This window comes from Empidonax traillii, unplaced genomic scaffold (genome assembly GCF_003031625.1).
Source record: "Empidonax traillii isolate 1590-97213 ecotype Southwest subspecies unplaced genomic scaffold, ASM303162v1 scaffold362:size563497, whole genome shotgun sequence".
Taxonomy (NCBI): Eukaryota; Metazoa; Chordata; class Aves; order Passeriformes; family Tyrannidae; genus Empidonax; species Empidonax traillii.
The window spans coordinates 424,588-448,433 of NW_020955555.1; the positions used below are offsets into that span (position 1 = coordinate 424,588).

The 23,846-nt window shown below is 42.6% G+C and overlaps 1 protein-coding gene and 1 long non-coding RNA gene across 5 annotated transcripts in view; one reads left to right on the forward strand and one right to left on the reverse strand.

Annotated features, from left to right (window-relative positions):
• The window catches only part of CDYL2 (chromodomain Y like 2), a 49,855-nt gene that overhangs the window by 3,345 nt on the left and 22,664 nt on the right, over positions 1-23,846 (forward strand). Inside the window, exon 1 of one of the 2 annotated variants that reach the window (XM_027892682.1) lies at positions 19,009-19,309. The exons of the other annotated variant lie outside the window; for it this stretch is intronic. Coding sequence (XP_027748483.1) covers positions 19,145-19,309 — 165 coding nt within the window. The 5' untranslated portion in view covers positions 19,009-19,144. Of the gene's footprint in view, positions 1-19,008; positions 19,310-23,846 lie in introns of those variants that run through there. 2 annotated transcript variants of the gene reach the window in all.
• The window catches only part of LOC114061844, a 56,296-nt gene that overhangs the window by 901 nt on the left and 31,549 nt on the right, over positions 1-23,846 (reverse strand). The window contains exon 3 of one of the 3 annotated variants that reach the window (XR_003572233.1): positions 17,077-17,241. The exons of 1 other annotated variant lie outside the window; for it this stretch is intronic. This is a non-coding gene — a long non-coding RNA (uncharacterized LOC114061844). Of the gene's footprint in view, positions 1-17,076; positions 17,242-20,790; positions 20,940-23,846 lie in introns of those variants that run through there. One more of the 3 variants, XR_003572232.1, reaches the window with a different exon arrangement.

Here is a 23,846-nt window from a genome sequence, read left to right on the forward strand (position 1 = left end):
AGGTGTTAGTTTTGACGGTTTTTAAGTACATTTTTTTCCCTTGAACAGTGAGGAATGCTGTGTATGCTTCAGTGTAATTCTCAGGCTATATGAAATGCTGGTCTGGCTTTGCTTGACTTCCATGTGCTTATGACTTCAAGCTTTTATGAGTGGGTGAAACTGTCATGGAATATTCCCTTTTTTTTTTTTTTCTTGCTTTTCCTCATAACAGGTGACCTGTTAAATATTAAATATTAAAGGCCTATGATTGCGTGTTCCTTAGAAATAACAATCTGAAAATAAAGGACTGACAAAAGGGTATTCACAGTGGCCTTCAGCAAGGCAGCCCTGGTTTGCCTTGGGATTCACACACACTGTTGGATGCATTGACAGCAGATCCTCGTTCAGTTTGGTAACCAACAGAAAGGAAAATGTATTTACTCTTAAATACCAAGTTTGTTGATTCACATTAAAGTTGTCAGTAGCTTGAAATAACATTCCATATTTTGCATGTACAATTTAGTTGTCACATTGTCTGAACCCTGACAGTTCTGTCACAGAGACTCTGGTGTTACAAGTCCATGAGATGGCTTTAGAGGGGGAAGGATTCCATAGGAACAGTGCACCTAACTTTATTTTTCCTAGCCCAGAGCATCCTGTTTACTGCAATAACCCCCCTCCCTTTATTGATGAGTATGTGAATCAGTTATCAGTATCAGAGATGCTCATCAAGCTGACTTTGATGCTTTTTTTTTACATAATATTTTGGGGGCTTGTATACAATGAGCACAATTAGACTTTCAGGGGTGATGATGTTGAAATCTAAAGTCATATTTTACCCTGTGTCAGATTGTGTTACACCACCTTGGGTAAGTGATCTAAAGATTATAGCTCAATCTCTGGAGGGGACTGGCACATGCACGTGTTTCTGGATCACAATAATAAACCCAGTAGTGTTTGCTTTAAAGTGAAAAAGTGACAATTTAAAAAAACCTTCTCACTGAAATGATACAACGCCCATGGACAGGAGCTTGTCCACCACAGTGACAGGTTTCAATCCAATGTCAGTCTGTTTATGCAGCACTGTAAGAACAAGCTGCAGTTTATTTCAGCTCATGTGATCCACCAGAAAGATAATGTACTTCCAGATAATTGCAACATCTCCCATTTCTACCTGCACTCAGGTACCAGCAAAGTCAAAACTTGAAGGTAATAATGGCACTGTTTGGGCTGCTGAATCCTCATGACACGTGGAGACACGCAAGTGGGAGACAACAGGGTTGAGCTTTTGGATGCCAGGTTTGGTTTGCAGATGCAGGGCTTAGAAAATCATCTTTGTTTTACACAGTGAGCAAATGCGAGTTTTGGGGCATGGTGGCTTTCCATCTTGCATCTCTTTCAATGGGGTCACTTTTTAGCAGAGACTTAAATCTGCTAATTGAAATGAAAAGCAGAAATCTATTCTTTGTTTTATTTTCTAAGACAGAGGTGACTTGCAAGAAGATGGTGTATTTAGGTAAACATTATTAATATTTCTCAAATCACCCTCCTTATTGATATAACTGTTCCGTGGTGAAGGAACAAGACTGATTTCACAAGTGGCTCCAAGCAGGATGTGGGGAATATAGAACAGTTAAGCACCTACTGCTCCTGTACCTTGGCAAGCTGTGGGTGCAGTGCTGATTTCAGTAATACCGGGCTGGGGCTCTCCAGCTCTGAGCATCTGTAATTAACACCTTATTTTTGTAGTGGAAAAGCTTTACTAACAACTGTTTTGACGACTCAGCTATTAATCTATACATTATCATTGAGCTGTTCTCAAAATCAGTATTTAAAGACAACTGTCCTCAAAATCAGGTCACCTCTGAGCAGCATTGCCCTGGGTGGGTGGAAGTGCAGAAGTTGTGTTGCCTGATGAGCATTTTCAGGACTCTGTTCCCAGTTAGGTGAGATGTGCAGGACAGACCCTGTTCCTAAGTCCCAAACCAGGCAATCACCTGGACACTGAGCTGTAAATGGAGCTTCAAAGCCAGTAATAAAGAGCTATCCTGAGGTCCCTTCTGCTCAGGTCCTGGAGTTCTCTAAGGGAAAGATACTGAGTGAGGTTCTAAAGTGTAACTGGAGAACTCTGGCAATATTCATTATCCCCCTCAGAAATTCCAGAGCCGAGCCACATATGGAACATTACAATGCACATAATGACTGTCTTGTTTACCTACAGCGTCACTGTTACCACGGCTCCAACTTCCTCATTACACTGCAAACTGCTGGGCATATTTTGGGGCACTGAAAACCAATTGATTTCTTGTTAAAATCTTGATAAAGTGTTTTATCTGCATCAAGTGTAGTTTACTTCAAGGGACGTGGCCCAAGTGTACTCCTGGCTTGGGAGGGACACTGGAAATGCACCCTGAAAGCCTCAACATTTGCAGTGAAGACTCCACCAAAGCCACTGATCTGAACGTGCTTCCCCTCAGTGCCCAGGTTCAGTGCTGAGAGCCATTCAAAGCTTAAAATGACATCATTTTTTTGTAATACTTTCTGAATGACAAATACGGTGCTTTACTTCGGGCTGGTCTTGGATTCAAAATTAAAATCCGGCAACAAACTCATTGTTTAGTAATTGTTTGTGAAAGTTAAAATATTTAGAGACATTTCCAATAATGGCAAAATTTAAATGTGGTCTAATATTGAAAGAAATGGGCTAATTATTTTTTTAAAATCAATGGAGTATTTGTGATGGCCAGCTATGCTGTAAATAGCTTTTCTTTGTCCATTCATTTGACTTTTAGCAGCATTACAGTTCCTTGGCTCTGTACATTTTCATCAGTGCAATCCCTTTTTGTTGTTCTTCCTTATCCATACATATTTTTCAGATACTTTCTGCAGCACATTTTATGGCACTGACATCCTGACACTGGCAAGAAAAGTTAATTAAATAGTTAAATGTCCCTTGCATTGAAACTATTATAACAATATAATTGAAGTGAAATGTTGGCATTGCAGGGCGACTGGTAGTGGGGTTTGTGAATTCTGGATTTCTTTACATTCATGCAAATACAAATATTCTCATTTTGGCATAAGAAGTTCATAATTTTGGCCTGTTGAATTAATTATGTCACACTCTTTGTTTATTATCAAAACTCTGCATTGGTAATATTGCAAAACTGAAGGGAAATACACTGCAGTCTGTTTTCTTAGATTACACAGAGAAAATTTGGATTACAACACTATTTTAATATCATCTCCTTTTTAGTCCTGATATAAAATACTGTTGCAACTCTGTTAGGTCTCTCAAAACTTTTCCAAGAAGTTGATATGGTTGACCTGTGTAGGAAAGAATTCCTCATGTGGCTCACCAAAGAGAAAATAGGTTGACTCTTACAAAATGGTAAAGGGTGGCATTGAAAACATCTCTCACAAAGACACTCCTCTTTGAAAACAGCAGTTGCCCCACCTGGGCTCTGCCAGATTTCTCACAGTCCACCCCCAAAATTTGCAGCCCATTCTTTAAGAGGAGCAAAACAGGAACATTAAGGATATTTTCTTCCCTAAGGCTCTTCACTGCATTTATTTTATATTTTAGGGGGTTTTGTGAAATCATCCTTTAGCAAAGTAATCACTTAAATGTGCTCATCACAGCACTGAGATCCATCGCAGATTAGCAGCACCTTTCAAAAGAATCAGAATCAGCAGATTCATGTGAACACGTGTCTTGTCTGTACAGGAGTTAACATTTTTAAAGGAAGGCAGAGCTCACAGAACTCTTAATGTCCAAATAAGAATGGCTCTGGCTGGGGTGTTTTTTCAGAAAACCTTATTGTAAGACCCCACAGGAGCAGCTGGTAATGACAAGGTGTGCTCCAGAAGAGCTGGTCATCTCTTAGTCTACCTGGTTCACAGAGAGGGTGTCTATGAATAGAGTTTCCAAATACCTTTAGGGTATTAGGGCCTGTGTTGTACAATAGAATCATCAATTATTTGAAAATCATCACAATTACTCTTGATAATTCATGGAGTATTATAATTGTCAAGACAAAGGTTGACATTGAAAAGTTGGGTGTCAGCAGCTGAAATTCAGTGTTTATAAATGCAAGCTAATGATCAGAGGAAAAAATAATCCTGACCATACATGCATAAAAATGAGCCCTGAAGAAGCTGTTACTATTCTGCAGAAATCTTGGAATCACTGTGGAAAAGTTTCTGGGTGTGCCCACGTTCATATTTTAATTTGGATCAGGTGCATGCTTTTGAAGTGAATCTCCCCGTGCTCCCCAGTCACCACACCTCTGGTTGCATCACTGCACTGTCTTGGAGAGCAGTGACCACGCTCCCTCCCGAGGACACCGAGCCAGAAAAGGTGTTCCAGCTCCTGGGGGGACTCCTGCTTGTCGGAGCAAAACCTCAGGCAAGCACGAGCTTAGGTGTGAGTAAGAGAGCATTTGAGAATGCAAGAGCACAGAGTAGAGAAGGGCCATCAGGGTGTTCAGGAGGAGTGGCTGTCAGTGAAGGTATCTTAGAACAGCTTTCTGCATGGGAAAAGAAGTGACTGAGGAAGGTGTGAATGGTATGGAAAAGACAAAGGGGGGATGTTTAGTTAAGTCAGAAGTGAGTGCTGTTTCTCATTGCACAAGAGAAGATAGGAGGCAAAGGCAATGATTAGGGGACCCAAACAAAGGGAGTACTCCACAGTATGTGCATTTTGGAACTCATTGCCTTGGGATGTTGTGGAAACCAGAACTGTAAATGGTTTCAAAGAATAGTAAAACAGGAGGATGGATCCCTTTACACCTTTCAGGACATCTTTTAGCACAAACCAGTCTTTAAACTGCTAATCACAGAAGCTGGGGGAGCAGAGCAAAGGCAGCACTTACTCTACAGATGCTGTTTCCTAAGCACCCAGTACTAATTTCTGTTAGAATATACAACAACGTTGAGCTAAGGGGACCTTTAGTCTGACCTCGTATGGCAGTTCTTAGTTTCGTACTTACCACAGTCATTAAACAAACACAGTTATTGACTGAGGTGTTGATACGGTCTGCAGAGATCACAAACACACTTGCCTTGCAAGCTGTATTCTGCTGTTCTAATTCCTAATCCTTGTCAATTAATATCTTTGCAAAGCAAAGGACAAATCAGAGTAGTGGGTTCTGTTTCTGATACAGAGATACGTCAGTTTCTGGTTTAGAGCCCTCACAGTCCAGATTTAGAATCATGGAATCATTAAGGTTGGAAAAGGCTTTAAAGGTGATTGAGTCCAACCATTAACCAGCACCACCGTGTTCCCCCCTAACCCACGTCCACAAGTGCCACATCCACACCCCTTCTGAACACTTCCAGGGACGGTGATTCCACCACTGCCCTGGGCAGCCTGTTCCAGACTCCTAACAAATGCAACATGTGGTGGAAGCAGGAAAGAGTAGAAGAAGGGAGGAGGTGATGAAGTGACATTAAATCAAACGTGTCATAAAAACAAAGTTAACTAACAGTTAAAGACAAACCCGAAAACATTCCAGTAAATGCACGTAATGAGGCAAATGATTGAGTCAGTGTTACTAGAAAGTTACATTAATAGAGTAAGAAGTTTCTGATGAACAAAATCAGCTTTCTTCTAAGAGAAAAGCATTTCAGCATCCAAAAGAGTTTTTCCACAACTTTCCTGTATTTATGTTTTCAGATGGTCTTCACAAGCTGTACAGGATTGTCAATCTGCCTTACCTGAATAGACATCAGAAAGCCACTAACTATGAACAAACCCATCAGCTTGTTCTTGATGGGGTTGAATTTTTTTTTCCAGAAATGGTGATTACTAATATACTGAAATATAAACAGTCTGATTTTTAACTGACCAACTCAACCTGTCAAATTCTTTCACACAATCAGCTTTTTTGTAACATCACTTGGAAGTCACTGAAACAAAGGAGAGAGTGTTGTTCATGTATCTTATTATTGCCAGTAACAAGAGAGACCTTACAAAATAAAGTGTGATATTACATAGTTTTTAAAAAGACTACTTTGTAAAATTTCTTTGACTATACTAACGGACTTCCCTTTAAATGTTATGCAGTTGAAATTGGCTCTGATAATATTTGTGAAGCCATTAAATCATTTCCCTTTTTGGGGAAGGAACTGTTTTGCAAAATACGAAATCACATTAATGCACCTGATGAATTTGTCTTCCAGAATTTTTTTGTGACAGGTTTTGGGTGTCTCAGCCCAGGAGATCTGACGGGAAAGGTGCTGGAGAAACACAAGTGTGGTTCACATGGAAGGAAAATGCAGAGTACTGCTTACAGGGCTTGTAAATGTGCTCTGAGACAAACTGCAAAGATGTTGGTCCCAGAGTGTTTGGTGATTGATGTAAGGGAGGAACAGCAGAGTGCAGTGCAGGGGGCAATGCGTGAATTTGGGTGACACAGCACAAGGAGACCTTCTTTGATGAGAAGGGATTGAACTTTACCTAAGCAGAGGAAGAAGCAAACTTTTAGGTTCATCAGTGGTACAACATAACGGCAAAGCTTCCAATTAAATAGGAATATGACTCACATATCAAAATCTATGCAGGGAAACTTTGGATCCCAAGTTAAGTACTAGGAATTAGAGGGGAAACTACATTTATGTACTAAAATGCCTTCACATGACTCCAGGAGAAATAACCTGGAAGTTCTTGAAGGAATAAATACTGGTTGACGAGGGGCAATTAAAACTTTGTGATTCAAGTGCAGTAACTGGAAGCAAGAGTCTGTACTAGAGTCCTGCTGCACAAACTCGAGCTTTTCACAATCCAAAGTTGGGAGAAGTTGGAAAACAGCTTCCAGTTTTGTGTAATTAAACATTAGCACTGGTTCATAATTTTCTACTGTGCTGAAATGTCAGAACCTATGAACTAGAACAGTCAGACAAGGAGATGGTAGAGAATATGATGAACTTGGCAGTGTTCTGTCCAGGTGGTCACTATTCCAGACTGATGTTACCATGCTGCAGATCACTACATGACAGTAGGCAGTGTTAGTACAGTCAGCAAAACACATCAAAGCATGGAAACGGTGATAAAAGTGACAGGAAACTGAAAGAAGCAACGAAGAAGAGATGATCTTTTCTTTGGTTGGTTGGGTTTGGGTTTTTTGTTTCTACAGTAGAAATGCAAAATGACCACTTTTCTGTCTTTGTATGTAAAAACAAAGTGTGAGTCAGGCAATTAAATCGGCAGTTCAGGCAGCAGAATTTAGTAAGGCTGAATGTTCCTGTAAGTTCCTTTTATGGTCTGATAATGTCTTATGTGTAGTGGAAGCCCAAATCCTCTGTGCTCTGATGATGCACAGAACATGCAACAGAAAGCTGTGTTTGATGTGTTTTTACATGTACCAGGGAAATAGCATCTCTTTTACCTTATACCCACAGAAAAACTCATGTTTCTTAAGAAAATAAAAAGGGGGAAGTCCTTGGCCAGCTTTTGTGGCCTTCCCAATGCTGCTTTTAACTTGGTGTCAAGAACTGGGATCATCAATTAACTGTGGGAATCATGGGAATCCTGGAGCAAAATTGTTGGGCACCACAGGGCTGAGCAATCTCCTCAGAGCCTGGTGCTTTGGATCAGCTCCTTCCTCCGACTTTGCTGTGCTTCAGGACCTGCTGCAGCGTTTTGTACATAACAGTGATGTGTTGGTGCTTTTAGGGAAGCTGAGGTACAAACACGCCCTCAGAATGCACAGCCAGCAAGGCTGCCCGTGTGGCCACACAGCAGCTCAGGAGCAGCACGGAGCTCTGCTCCCCTCATGTTCTCACTCAGCAAAGACCATTTGGAGGCCACTGGAAGGAGACTCATCCACTCCCTGTCCCCAGCAGCAAGTGATTTCCAGTGCCTTTCCTGTGCACTCGCATCAGATGACGGATTAAAGCAGGAGTGCCAAGGTGGCCTTGTCATCTCTCCCTGCTGACTAAAGCCTCTGCAAACAGTCTGTTGTATGGCATTTATCAAGTGGATCAAGACAGCAACAATTCCAAGGTCCAAGGAAGACACCCTTTTTTTTTTCACTGTACACATCCCGCACTTTGGATTACTGTTCTCATTGTTCCCATCCATCCTTCCTTACACCAAGAGAACGTGCTTTCCTGGAAGAACAGTGGGACTCAACACAGGGACTCTGCTTGTGGTCCATCAGCTCCTCTGAACTGCCTCTTGCTGCCTCTGGAAGCATAAGGGATTGCTAGAATGGATGGAGGAGTGTTCCTTCTCCCAGCTGAATGGCCTGTCCCCAGCTCTGTCATGAGCACCACAAAGGATGACAGATCTTCTCCCTGCTTTGTTTGATGATCCCCTGCTTTGGCTTCCTGGTGTGACACCACTTAGAGCATTTCCAGTGAGTGTCCCAGCAGCATTGTCAGGGACTGCAGCATGCACAGGGGTGACCACTCACTGACAGGCTGCTGTGGGCTGTGGTTTGAGTTGTTCTGCAACTGTGCTGCTGGTATTTTTTGTGCTTCATCCACTCATGTCAAACACCACTGACAACCTGCTCTGCTTAGAAGACAGAGGCAAGTCTCCTTTTAATGTGAACTGAACCTTCTATTTGTACCATGAACGATGCAATTTTCCTCCCCTGCTATTACCTGCTGCTCTTGTAGCCTATTTAGTATACAGGGGAAAAAAGTCTTGCTTACAGGTTGATCAGGATATGTAAAGTGCTCTTTTATTTTGGATATGCAGTCAGCACCGCTGGTATATTTTAATTTACACAACCCTTGATTTTTTTACAGTCAAGATATATGTCCAAAGGACAGCTGACAAACCAAGGACAATATTTTTTAATGCTTTTTTATCCCCAAGCCACAAGGCAGAATCCCTTTAGGTAACTGAAATAACTTCTGCCTTAATATAACACTTCTGTAAAATGTGTAGATTCCCTTATTAATTCTAGGATTTTGTGCAGCTCAGAACAGCTTTAACAGAACGTTTTCTAAACATCTTTCTTACATCATGTCCAGCTGCTGTTGCTCCTGTTACCACCAAAAGGCAGCCATTCCAAGATGACAAGCACCTTAAAAGTTGCAGTGTAATGGCAGTTCATCTTTCCAAGTGGTGGGGTGGACTCTGAGCACGTTATTTGGGACTGCGAATCACCAAGGTCTGTTTGGGATGTGCATTTAAACACGTACACTTTCCCTGGCATCGAGGGGATATCTGGGGATTGCCTACAGATATTTAGTATTTGATATATCACTTACTCAAGATTTGGAAAGTACTTGAGTAGTAAGCCTGAGGGTTAGCAGAGGAACTGTGTGATAAGCCTCAGATCTCACAGAAGAACTGATAGCAAGACCTCCCTTTTCATTCCCCCTCTGATTATACAGCAGCACAACAGGGCTTTGCAGTGACAGACACAGCCTAACTGAGGCAGAGGATGAACCATGGCTGGTTTCCACTCAGTTTTGAGGGTGGTTTTTTCTTTTAAAGTGACTAGTCTGCAGCTCCATTTCTGAGAAGTTTCCTTGAGGCTCTGACTCAAAGAGAGACCTCTCTGGACGGGGTAAAGCGGTAGCTGGAGTGGGACAGAAAGTGCTCGGAGCACGTTCCCCTCTGCAAACACGGGGGGCAGCTGCTTCTGATCTGTGGCTTCTCACTGCTGTGGTGTGAGGGAATCACACTCTGAGTTTCAGGAGCCACAACAGAGACTAAGCAAAGCCCTGGCTCATTTAGGACTGGGTGTTATCTTAATAAGCTAAATAAATCCTATATAGGACTGAAAGTTTCTTTGGAGTTCTCTGAGTCCTGCAAAGCCGCCCTCTCGGGCTGACCTTTGAGCCTTGTGCACTGCAGAGCTCCGAAAAACTGCACCAGTTCTGTGCTGCACCAATTTCAGCAGCATCAGCAAGCCCAGTGGAAGTTGCTCACCCGCTTTAGCAGCTCTTTTCCAGCATCAGGTTGATCAGACATGGGACTGCAAAGGGCTCCCACTGCCACAGGTCACCCTGGCCACAGACACTCACACAGCTCCAGAAGGTCCATACCATGGAGAAACAAACTGATTTGCTTCGTGAAATCAGCACCCAGAGAAGATCAGGAGTTGGCATCATTTTTGTTAACCAGACCCATCACATGATTGAAGCTGAAACGCTCATGAATGTTACCATTGTTCTTGGGAAGCACGAATGGCAAGGACTGGTTTCATGTGCAGCGTGGACACTGACCTTCAAAGGGAAACACTCCTTGCAGCACCATTTATCTCACTTTTGGCAAAGCAGGGTGATGAACTGGTATATTTTCTTTTAAAAGCTGTTTTCTGGCTACATTACAACTTTATTAATGGGCATGTATTCTGAGTTATCTTTTCTTGGACAGCCTACCTGGGAACAGTCAAACTAAAAAATTGCTTTTATAAAATTATTTTAGCGTGCTTTAATACCAAATGCTGAGAAATATGGTAGATAGACCAAGAAAATTAAAAGCCCTGGGGCTAAATTTTATTTTTAAGAGTCACTTGAAAAACAGAGCTCCACCTAAGCAAGTTGACCTTGCTTGTTACAGCTGCTGGAGAGCTTTGGTTGTGCATAGCTGTGAGTGTACACTGTTTGAATAACACATCAGAACACACCAGAACCTGCCAGTGGCCTTAGGCTTTGTGACTTTCAGTAAGACAGAATCTACAGCTTTGGATTCAGGTGGTCAGTGAAATGCCCAACATGCCATTGAAAAGGTTTTCAGGTGCCTAAAACTCAGAAGAAACTTGAGGGTCTGGCCCTTAAGGAAAAATATCCACAACTTTCCAGAATGCTCCCGGTGCAGAAGGTTGTGCCTCTCTTTCAGAGAGCCTGGAAAGTAAGACAGGTTAATCCACAGCTGACTCCACAGAAAACCCGGTCTCAGAATTAACTCAGTATGTATTTTTGGACTCTCATGTAGGCCACAAAAGTGCTACTTCCCTCAGTATATAAACAATATACAACATAGACAATACATAACAAGTAATTTAAACTCTTTCCATACACTTTAGTGATGTTTTATGTGCCTGCTTTCACAACATTCCTTAAGTGTTCTGTTTCAATTTGTTTGTTTGGTATTTTTTTAATTCGTGACATAGGGTTTTAAAAACCCAAACACTGAATTTTTAGGGGGTTTTTAGGAAGGTAAATTTTTAAATTTTTACAGCATGTGCAGCTTTCAGAGATGACTTCTTTTTTTAAGGTTTTGCACTTGGGTGGTATCATGACTCTGTCTTCCTTGCATTTAATTTGGCCATTTTCTTTAGTCAAAATCAGGCCTTTATAAAAGGAGGGGCCTTGTTTTTCTGCACAATAAAGCAAACAAGTGACTTGTATCGATCTGGTGAAGGCAGTTATAATAGTCCCACATTCATAAAAATGTTCTCCCTCAAAATTGTATGAAATAACACGAATTAGAACTTTAAACACAAGAGATGAACAGGAAACACCGAGGGTGAACTTTTAGAATACGCCTCCAAAGCAGGTACAGATTTTTAGAGCCATCCCATTAACCCCCAAATCTTGGTGACACTGAATAAAAGTTTGTGCTATCACGTGTCACTCACTCAGGAAGGCCACTACTATTTAATAGTTTTGTGAGTTTCATTTTTAGACTGTACCAGACACCTGAAATGCTGGAAACCTGCTGCTCAAACGTGCAGAGTCTGTTTGAGAACATCTGATGAAAAGGATATTATCAGCTTTTTATGTTAAATGCTGATAAAAAACCCTATAGTTTGAAGCAAGGCCTGGTGACCAACTGCTGGAGAATGAATGAGTTGTAGTGTGAATGAACTATCAAGTGCATATCACTCTAATGGAGCAGAAATGTTCAGTACTTGATGCTGTTACAAATAACAAGCAATTTCAGACTCTTTTCTTTAGAATGATACATTTTTTCACTGTACACACAGCATATTTAGATTATCACAGGATGCCCTTCATTGCACAATGCCCACAATTACTTACATAATTAGATTTCATGTTGCTGACTTAGGAGTCTGTAACCAGACAGGCATCAGAGGAGGAAAAGAACCAAAATCCTAAAATAAAGACTGTGGGGTAAAGAGAGCCTGGAAAATATCTTTGCTCTCTAAATATCTACCATTTGGAAAAAAGAACCAAAAAGAAAACCAAAAAAAACACCCTAAACTGAGGCCAATTTTTTTTTGTTGAAGATAAATTGCAATTCAGCTCTTTACAAAAAACTGGAGTGGCTTATTGATTAACTTGGACAGGACTGTCCCTTGCTGATATGTCTGGGATTATGAAGGGTCTAAAACATGAGAATAACATCACTAAAATAACTGACAGTCAAAAGATTTCAGACATTCTGATTATCTTGAATAAAAATTATTTTATATTCTATGACCATCATGAGGAATTTATTAAACACCTCAGAGTGCTCATCAGAGTAAGGAACATTTCCAGCAAAATGTAGGAGATGTCCAGGTGATTCAGACACTCTGCCCTTCCTCACTGTCACCTTCAGAAGACTCTCCAGCCATTGAGAGAGAAACTGGAGACCATTCCATCTATTTTTCCTGTACCATCTCACTAGCATTTATCCTTCTGTTGTAAAACATCTCCAGTTCCCTTCCCAAGTACCTCACGGGTGCAAACCTGCCTCTTAACACCTGCCCTGCCTGTAATTGTTGTGTTAATGGGATCACCGAGGCAAGAGCTGTAAAGATCCCGCAGCATTTGGTGCTGCCTGGGCTGTCCCTGCCCTGCAGCCCCTGTGACATCCAGCAGCCACGGGCAAGGTCTTCTCCAGAATAACACCCAATTTTTACCCAGCAGAGCCACCATCTCTGTCTTTGGGGCACTCTGAGCAATCATCAGCACTGTCTGACAGCCACTCTGGACGGGATGTTGTGATTAACATATTCTGACCATTTGATTTCAACAACAAGGCAGATGAGATGACACCACGTATTAAAGGGAAGGGCTCAGTGCTCTGAGCTCCACCTGTTATGCTGCTGAATAATAGTAATGATCATTAGGGTCCATGGGGTAGGATAGGTTTACATGGGGCTTTGTAACCACGAAAATAACATTTCAGAGGGGTAATTGGGTAAATACATACTCTGTAGGGAAATCCTCCGAAGGCAAACTGGCAGTTTGTTTAAATCCTCCTTCCGTGTCCACTTGAAGTTTCTTGTTTATTTGGAATTAACCATGTGCATATCATCTTGAAACCTTCAACACATCAAATATTTTATTATTGTTATTATTGCTATTAACTAGAAACAAGTTTAGTTGTGTTCCAGATACATTATGTTAATTATTGTCCCTCAGAATATTCCAAAAAGGATGAGGTTTATGTTCCTTCACTAGACTACAGCTGACAAGCATAATAAAAGCAATCCCTCTCCCCTATTCCCCAGTATTTCTGCTGCAGCAGTAAGAACACAGCACTCCTCCATCATGGGTGTTACTGTTTATTTCTGCAGTATTTTTTCTATGAGTGTCTTTGTACGCAACTGCTCTTTGGAGGAAAAGAACCCTTGAAAGCTGATCAGAAATTCCCTCTGTTATTCCAGAGCCGTTTAATCCAGGTGTAGTCTTTTCCCCATAATTCATCTTATGAGTTTCTTACCCCTCTCAAGTGTGCCAAGAACTTCTCGGTCTTTTCAGGACATGCTGCTGAATAATCTGCTCCCAAATTATGGGATAGAACCAGCAGCGAGAGCCAGTGCTAAATGCAGAGAGAAAGCACAAGTTAATCTTTTCTCCTGGTTTTTATTGCTCACTAGGCTTCAGAAATAGTTTCTTCATCAAAATTTTCATTTTGTAGATTTCTGTGCATACAGATCATGTATGTACATACATTGGACATATTATGGACATACACACCCCAGCTCAGCACATCCCTTGTTTTGCTTATGACTGTTCATACAGACACTGCAAATACACTGAATAAGGACTTCACACTGGATCTCAGTATTAAAAAATGGCCATTTAGTGACTAAGAAAATCTTTTTAACCTTCTGAGCAGCTGCCCTTGGTCTCCTCCCACCCATCTCTGCTTTGTACACCTCAGACAGTAGAGGGGTCTGGCTGTATGACCTGAAGGGGAACAAACTCTGATGGTACCAGGTCAAAGGAAGCTGGAAGTTCAGAGCTGCTCCTGGGAAGCTGCCTTCCAGCTGCCTGGTGGATCCAAACCCAGCTCCATTGAGTCATTTCACACACCCACTTCCACAGATTGCACAGAACTCAGTTTTCCAAATGGAGCTGCTTCTCCAAGTGGAAAGGAATTAATAAAGATTTAGTAAATTATTAGTAAATATTTTAGGCAAAATGTATTTTAGAATGACAGAATAATGTCAGTTGGAATGGACTTTTGGAGATCACCTGATCCAATCCTTTGCTTAGGGCAGCATCAACTTAACTAAGTCAGGTCTTGTTGAGTCAAGTTGTGAATATCTCCAGGGGTGGATATTCCACAGCCTCTCTGGACATCTGTCCCAGCATCTGACTACACGTATGGTTAGTGCTGGGGATGACAGTGAGGACAGCAGAGGATCATTATTGACTCATTAGAATTAGTTTAATCAGGTGTGAGATTCATAAGAGTCCCAGGAGTTAAAACTCCTTTTTGTAAGTTCATAAACCACTTGCAGGTGGGATCTTGGTCCTGAATGTGACTCAGGGGTTGGTTATCCTAAAGTGACAAATTAAGTTTCCATTCTTGAAGTATCTGGAAAACAGTTTGGGTGTTGGAGCACCAACGTGTGTGGGTCCCTGCACTAACCCCCAGTTCACAACAAGCAGGCAGCTGCAGCCTTCCACAGCTCCAGCCTGGGACTGGCACAGCGCCACGGAAAGAACATACACCACCCTCATCCCAGGGAGACAAATGTAGGGAATAAATCTCAGAAACCCTACATTTATTAAAATACAGTGCCCCATTCTACAGAGGGACGTGGAACAAAGCCCTTTGCCACATCGTTGCTGCAAACGCATCCAGGAGCAGCTGAGGTATTAACACAACCGCCAAGTTGGGAATCTGACTAACAAATACATGGAAAATTCCCTCAGTAATATATTCACTGCTTACATATTCAATACTGCTTCGAGCACAGACATTTCTAAATGGTTCCTCAGCTTCATCAGGGTTCCAGTCTCACCCTGGCTCTTGACAGGTCTGCCTCATCTCTGAACAGAAAGAGGAGGTACCCACAGCGTGGAGATGTGCACGTGGCTCCAGAGCAACCCTCAGAGTGACCTGACAGGTGTTTGGAGCAGGATGGCAAGATCTGTATGTACCTCTCCACCACAGAAACCCCCGTGTTGTTCCTGAGGACCTCCCTGAAAGGAGTAATGGATTCCAGCTGATAGCAACCCCTGCAGATGGAAGGGCTGCCAACACTTGGCTGAAACCTTATCATGAGGAATAATGATGAGCTGAAGGAACTCGGGGCTCATCAGCTGACACGTCCTGAGCTTGTGGGAATGACCAGGGCTGACACAGGACTCGCCGAGGCCAAGGAGTGGGGCCCATCTTGCCAAAGGCAGGCACAGCCTCCCACCCTGTGAGCGAAGGGGCTGCTCCCAGAGCCCCGCTCTTTCCTCTGAAGCACCCCCAGGTGAAATCAGTGACTGTGCTTTTACACCTTCCATGTCCCTGTTCAGAGCACTGTCCCCACTTGTAAAACGCAGCTTTCCAACCAGCTGCGCTCTCAGATGATTTAAGATGCATCTGTGTGGTGAACACTGACAGCTTTCATAGCTGTCCATAAGGGAGTTTGTTCCTTCCAGGCACCAGTAGGAAGTTGGTTTTACACTGGGCTGAATTCAGGTCTCAAACACAAATTAAATCTGCAGCAAAAACCAATACAGTGTTTGAGGCCAGAACTTGGCCTACTGACCCTGCTCATCTGAATGCTATTTCTGAGGGGATAATGATGTATTATTCTTCCTTTTTGACAATTACTCCTTCACAGATAATTTTTGGAATTTTCTGTGCCATTTTTCTGTGATGTTGCTCTGGTATCCTGGATACTTCGCTGTAAAATCCTGTGCTCCTGTCATGCCATTATAGTTGCCTAAAGCAAGTTTCTTTATTCCTTTTTTCTGCTCTACCTTTCTTTTTGGCTCTTTCCTGTATTCTGCCACCACATTAACTTCATTTGTGTAACCAAGAAAATGAAGAATTCTACTGAATCCTGAAAGAAACCTTTGTGTATCATGAGTTTTCTTCTCTTATTATCCCACTACTTTACAAACTGCTACTTCAGCTTTTACTCAAAGGATCACCCCTCAGCCTTCTATATTGTACAAAGTTATCTATTTTTAGCCCTTTCCTTTTTAAACCTCTCCCTGTATGGTATTATTCACAAGTTTGACTGTTACTACCTTTGCTCTGTGGATGCTCCAAACCAGGTGCCTCCTATTCTAGTCTGGAGAGAGAGTATGAAGTGGGTCTGTGATTTATCCTTCTGATATCTCCTTATCCCTGGCCAGTCACTGACAGAACATGCACAGAGTTCTGCATTTTGTTGTCCCTTCTGTGTCAGTGGAGGGGCCTGGCAGATTGGTTACATCACACTGCCCAAAACCACCAAGGAAAGGGCTCTCTGTGCTGACCGTGGTGGAGATGCATCCTGTGCCTCGTGGCACTGCCTGGAACACCATCCTGGGCCTGGAAAGCAAGTCCTGTGGAGACATGGCCCTCCGAGAGAATGGAGTTGGACAATGGGACCCATTTCAAAAACAGCCTCCCAGACACCTGGGCCAGAGAGCAGAGCATTGAGGGGCTGGATCACATTCCCTGTCCTGCACCAGCCTCTGGGAAAGCTGAACGGGTACAATGGGCTGTTAAAAACCACATGGAAAGGATGGATGGTGGGACTTCAAACAGCAGGATCCACATTTAGCCAAGGCCACCTGGTCAGTGCACACCAGCAGGACTCCCATGGACAGGGAGGATGGACTGCTCCAGATGCAGCTGTCAGGAGCTCGTGATGCAGCTTGAACCACCCCACAGCACCCCAGCCCTCCTGCCCTGGAAGACACCCAGGACAGACAGACCCCCGAGTCCTGGACAAAATGAACTCAACAGGGCTCTTGGAAGGAACAGCCACTGACTGTGGAATTTTTTTTTTAATGTGGAATCTTCACTTCTGGCTAAGCTTTGGGATGTAAAAGTGTTGAACTCAAGTCCTGGCCTTGAGCTGAATCTCAGTGAAGCCCATATGGAGGAGGAGAAGGCTGAGTGAACTGTACAGCAGAACACTGAAACAGCCACAACTGAACAAGGTAGAGGAGAACAAACTGCAGTGAACTTAAAAGAAAACAGCACTAATTTCTTTCCTAATAATTTCATATGCAGGTTTTATGTAAATTAATAGTTGCTTCCTGCATTTCTGGACTTGCTTTAATGTTGAAGAGCACCTATAGTGATAGATGTATTTTTATTTTTCAACTGTTGCTTACACGTTTCTACATCTGTTTGGAAACATGGTATTTTTAACAAGTTCCAGGCAGTAAAAACTGTGATCTGTTCCCATAAACACTGGTTTGCTTAGAAGTCTCTTCAAGTCCTGCTCCTGCTCCTATAAACCGCTTTTAAAATAAAAACTAAAAACTTCACGGTTTAAATCCCAGGGATTCCTATTTTAATTGCATCTAGGTAAAAAGGGAGTAACTCTGCTGACTTGCAGCACTGTAAAGGAAGCACAGGCAGAATCAGAGCCCTCGCTAGGTTGTGCTGATAAACACATTTTCCACACACATACTCTTGGATGGTATAAAACTGGAGAATCCCCTTGAATTTGGCAGGGAAACTTGAGAAAGGAGTCCACAGTATTAGAAAGCTGAGAGCCACACACGTGTCCAAAACAGCCAGCTCTTTGTAGAGCTTAGCAAAATATTTTGTCTCCTTGAGTTGAGATTTCTCACTCATCCTTCAGTCATCTGTGATGGTCACAGAAATAGGCTGTGCAGGAACAAGTTCTGCCTCAACAAACCCCGCCTGTGCCTCGGTTCCCACTGGCTGTGGAGAGCTCTCTTTCCATGGTAAATGGGAGCAGCATTTATTTTTCACTCTGTTGGTCTACCAAGCAGGAAGGAATCTGTAGATTTCTAAATCTACAAATGTAGATTTAGATGTACAAAGCAAAGGCAGCAGTACAGTATAAACTACCAGCTGTACCTCGGTGCTGAAATCAAGGCAGGCATTTATCATCACCTGCAAGTGTTCTGGACAGCACTGAGACAGATCCACCCTGGAATGGGCTGTGCCTGTGAGTTTGTTGAGGGTGTGTTCAGAACTGACCACTTCTTAGCATAAGGGACACCCAGGATTTGGCTCCTTGCTTTGCTTTCCTTAAGACCCGTGAAATACAATAATGAACTGATTTACTGTGCAGGAGAAAACGGGGATTTGATAAATTAAATGTGTCATTGTGCTTTAAAATAAACAGAACCCTCCGCGTTCTTTGGATTTCTCTGAGTGTTGTGGGTGTTGACAATGTTTGTGAGTCAAAGGGATTTCAACCATCCACGGGAGGGACAGACCCAAAGGGTCTCCCCCACACTGCAGAACACTTTGTGATGACACAGGTGCTCTGCTGGATGGCAAAGGGAAAACCCTCCATATAAAGAACATTCCCAACATTACCTTGTCCTGGTTCTAAAGGGGATCCTCTGTTTTTTGTGCACTTTGAAAACCATCTTACTTTCCAAATGATCATGACTGCATTTAGGAATGAACAGCTCTTTGCTGTTCAACCTGGGAGCACTAAGCCTGGACAGAAATATGTTCTGGATCATGAAACATGTCCACTATGAAAGGGTTTGTGTCATTTAATTGCCTACAGTGACAGGGACTACACGAGTTGAGCAAAAAGTCCATTCCTGACCCCTGTGTCATCCCTGTGTCCCCTTTCCCGGGCCAGTATCAGTCTGTACCAAAATGTCCTTCCTCCAGAGAAAGATTCCTTGTACATTATTATTCCTGTTTGCTCCAAACCCCACAATGGTTGTGGCACTTCGACCACAGGTACTGTTTATACACATGCACTTAAATATCCTAATAAAGGAAAATTATGGAGGTTACACCCTTAAATTTATAGTGGGAGAGGGAAATGGCTTTAACAAACTGGGAATTTGGAGTACTGTAAGTCCTGACCAGGAGAAAGCTGCTGGACACAAACCAAGGGGACAGATCGTGGAAATGGGCTCTGTGAGTAGGATCAGCATTGGGGACGAATGGGGAACCACGGGCCCAGTGTGGAAAGGGAGATTTGGCACTGGGGGAAGTTTTGATGAGAGTCAGAAAATAACAACTGAGAGACCAGACCAGAATTTCAGTTCCAGCGAGGCCGAATTTCAGAGAAAGGTGGGACTTCCAAGAAAACGGGCAGATGGTCACTGGAGATAGGAGGGAGCATGGGAGCTGTGGTTGTTTTGACTCCAGGCTCTCAGCCAGGGCTCCAGCTGATCCCGGTGGTTCTGGGGGAAGGTCCCTCTGCCAGGAGCCCCCTGGCACAAAGGGGTGTTGCTCACCCTGCAGGTGGTTCTAAATGCCCAGACGGCAGGGAAGGGACCTCACAGAGTGCACTTACACAGGGAAAACGCTGGGGACAGAAACGTTAGGAATGTGAAAACACCACTCTTAGCAGGAATTTCTATTGGCTGCATCACTACTGTAAAATACAACTGCTGGCAGTGCTCTCCTGGCTTTCCATCTAAACCAGGGCCATGGCATCTCCCAGCAGGGAGCCTCTACAGCATGAAGGTATCTCAGGAGAGGAAGATCAAAGGTGCAGGTTGGCACACAGGGAGCAGCAGGAGATTTGAAAGCATTTATTTGTCCTGGTTTAAATCTTGGTTGATCTGTGTTGGAGGACACTTGCACCTAACACAGTAGTTTCCAGCCATGCTTTAATGCCAGGCTTTTCCCAGAGAAAACGCAGAAATTTTAGGATTTCCCTGATAAGTTTTAACACCTCTTCTGATTCTAAAAAAATTTGAAACAGGGAAATAACAGAAAATTTAAACCCCAGATGCTTAAAGGGAGGAAAAAAGGAACTGCATAAACAGCAGTGTCTTCTTGACACCAAGAGGGTGTTCACTGGCATTCCTGGGGAGGTGTCATTTGATGTTCTGAGTAATTCAGATGAGCAGTGTCTTCCCTGGTATTTTTGTGACTTTCTGGCCCTTTCACTTTCATTTTGACCTTCCAAGTAACTACAGAGATTTCCTACTGGGGGGTTCCACAGCTGACTCATGGGCTGGCCCTACTCTGTGGGGCAGGTGCTGAGGGGAGTCCCAGCTTTCATTCCACTGTTACTTTTCTAACATGAACAGTGGCAGCTTCAGGAGATGTGTTCTTGTACATCTGGAACAAATGGTCCAATTACCAGATTTTGAGAAACAAAAATAAGTTACAAATACAAGCAGGCGAGAGATTTACAGATAATGAAATACTTTATATCTCCATGAAATACTTGATATCTCAAAGCCAACGTAATGAAAAGGGGGAAGTTGGGGCAATACTGAATGTTAAAAAGGCAAACATGTTGAATCAGGTGGCCTTTATCTCTCTCAGAAATCTTACTGCCTTCCTCTCCTTGGCACTTCCTTCAAATACCCTTCCAACCCCCTGAGGCACAACATGGGACAAAGACCTTCAATGAAAAAAACACCCAAGTCCTGCAATGACAGCAATGAAAAGCAGGTTTTCTGGGGTCTGTGGTGCAGTGGCTGCTGCTCCAAAGGGTTCCCTGACAGAGACCATCTGAACATCCCAGGTCACACTCTAAATGCCTAACATGGATATGTAAGGAAGCAGAGCCAATAACAGGCACTTACTTTGGAAATCAGGAAGTACATCTGCAATCTTCAGACCTTTCTGGAGGTTCAGTGATCTCCTGGAAGGTGTTTTCTGGGAGTGCAAGGACTTTTATTAATGCTCTTCACAGTGAACTGTGGGATGAGGGAACTCTGCTTCAACTTCACAGTTACATCTGCAAAAATAATTCCATAGGAATTAACCCTTTTTAACTTAGCCTGGATTTAATTTCTTTGATAAGTGAGCAGTAACACTGTTATTAAATGATTTTGACTCTGAATCTTCTCTGAAGGAAGGGATGTATGTGTGTTGTACTTCACTTCAGTTTACCAGGCTCTAAATATCTGTACTGTAATTGGTTACTGTTTGGTTGTTGTTGGTTTTTCTATTTCACATTAAGTTTAGAATCTCTTTTTAAAGTCTGTTTATTTATCCCTCTCCTCCTGGTTTGTGTATAGAGCTGGCTTTAAGGCTAGCTGGAAGCTAAAAGGTGTGTTGCAAATGCATTTGCACAGATGCCATGGTCTCATTCTATTTGTCCTATTTAAAAGTATTTATCTGGTACCAAATCAGCACCTCAGTTCATCCAAAATTAGCCAGGAGAGAGAGAATCCAGGGAAGTGATGGTACCTGTCAGTTCTGGCACTTTCTTAACTGTGACACCTCTGCAAAGTTTGTTTGCAGTCATTTCCTTTTATTAAATTTAAGTGCTTGGTTTTCCAAAGCAAATATAGTGAACTGAGGGATTTGGCAACTGCAGCTACCAAGGTCACTTTTGGGAAAATGTGATTCAGTCCTGATTAAAGACAGATCTGAGGGGGGAAAAGGGAAAATCAGGCACTGAAGCCCAAGATATTTTCTGCATATCCTCAGAACTGTGTATTGCTTATTCCAGGGGAGGAATTCAAGTGTTACTTCTGTTAATCATGGAATTATTTCCCATTAAGAAAACTCGTGTGATTTGTGCAACCTTAAGTGAATGTAGGAAGGTGATAACTTTACATACCACCTGTTAAAACCGATATCCATCAGTAAAAACCAAAGCAGTGGTGCTTGTTGTTACTGTGCCCTGTGGATGGAAGGAAAATGGGACAGACAGGACCAGGTGTGGGCAAAGCCCTGATATTTGTGCCTGCAGTGAAGCCCCTCCCGGTGACACCGGACAGGGGATAAATATTAGTGAGGAACTTCAAGCCCCAAGAAAGAAAAGGGACCATGTTGAGAGGTCAAGTATGGTGGGTGCTCCCCTGAGCTGCATTCAGTGATGAACAATGAGGGCCTAATGAGGACGAGAAAATATCTACTCAGACTTTTTATGCATCATTAGTCAAGCCAGTGGGTATTATGGTTGAACTAAAAAAGAAATAAAAAATCAAGGAAAACAAACTAATTTTGGATCAGCCCACGTTTTTTTCATTTTCTCCCCAGCAAAACAATAAACTGAAAAGAGGGCTGAGCAGAAACAAAGCATTTTGTCTTCAGTTTGTTTTGTCCCTCTTTATTTTAGTTGTTAAATCTGAAGGGGAACATTGCTAGTTTTGTTCTGCAAATGAAACGCTGAGTCTTTCCCAAATATATTTGCTTTCTGAATGTTTTTTCGGAAACCATTTATTAAATTTGACCCAATTTCATAAATATTTTTGTTCTCCATGATGTGTTGAACTCGTTCATCACCTTCCCCATTGCCAGTATTTTGTTGCCCAGGAACAAAGACCACTGATATTTTCTCCTGTTATCCTCTTACCTGAAATGCAGGATGCCTCACCACCAACACACCTGAGTGTTTTCCATCTTCAAAAATGCCCTCCACAAAACCTCCTCCTTTCCCTTTTCCTCCCTGGGGAGCAACGACGTGAAATCTGTGTAGTGAAAGATATGAATGTGGTGACACAGCTGAAAAAGGTGAGGGTGAAGGGGTGGTTCTTGCGTGTGATCCCAAAAAAGGTGAGGTATTTGCCCACCCTGTCGGAGGTTCCTCCTCCAGTGATCAGTGGGGAGTGCAGCTGGTGTGACCCCTCCCAGACACACAAGTTACTCTGAGGAAGCACCAACCTGACACAGATTCCACAGTTCAACGTTCAGTTTTTCTGGCTGGTCCCAGATAGGAGGATGAGAAGTATTTTAAAGCCAAGGATAATTTGGACAGCTGCTCTCTGTAAAGTCAGCAAGATCATTACAAGTCTGCTATTAGTTTGACAATTGAAAGCCACACATCCCACAGGAGGACACAAAAAAAAACGCCAGTTCATTTATTTTGTGAAGCCTTTTCCCTCCTTTCAGACAAATGATCTCAAACTTGCCCAGGCTGAGCTTCAGTTAATTGTTTTGCCACCCTGAGCAGTTCTGAATTCAGAGCAAAGAGGATGATGCCTTGCTCTGCTCCTGAGGAGGTTCCCTGCAGACACTGGATGAGCCAGAGCACAGAACAGGGAGTGCCTGGAGATGGAGGAAGGTTCCTGTGTCCACTCGGACTCACCCACACATCTCAGCTCAGTTCCCATGTAAATGAACTCAGAAGTACAATGTTGAGTGGCTAATTACTTTTAGACTCCTTTGGGGAACCCACCAAGATCTCAATGAATGTGCAGTTCCAGGCAGTGAACAGACAGAATTAATCCACTGGTTTGCTCTAACAGGGGACCTAGAAAGAACAATTACTTACACTGCTGTGATTGCCCTTCCTCAAGGTTAAATTCTCCATACAGATTCTGTTGTTCCTCACATGAGATGATTTTTCTCTGAAGAGCAGTGAAAGCTGTTACAGGAGCTCTCCACCTATTTGTTTTTCTAAATTAACAATATTTGGTTTGGGTAATGATAATGATTTTTGTTTTTCATTAGTGGCATCTTTATCTTTCATAAACCACACGTTAAAAAACCCTTAAAAAATTAAAGAACCAAAAAATAGTTGACTCAAATTCTGCACTCCTAAAAATGCAACTTTTTGTAGGTCAGAAGTAGCAAAGTGGATGTACTGCAGATAAGATCTTTGCTGTGAAATACTGCAATTCGTTATAATCAATTCTCTGTTCAAAGTAGCTCCAAGACACAAAGAAGGCTGAGGAAGTTTACAGGGACATAA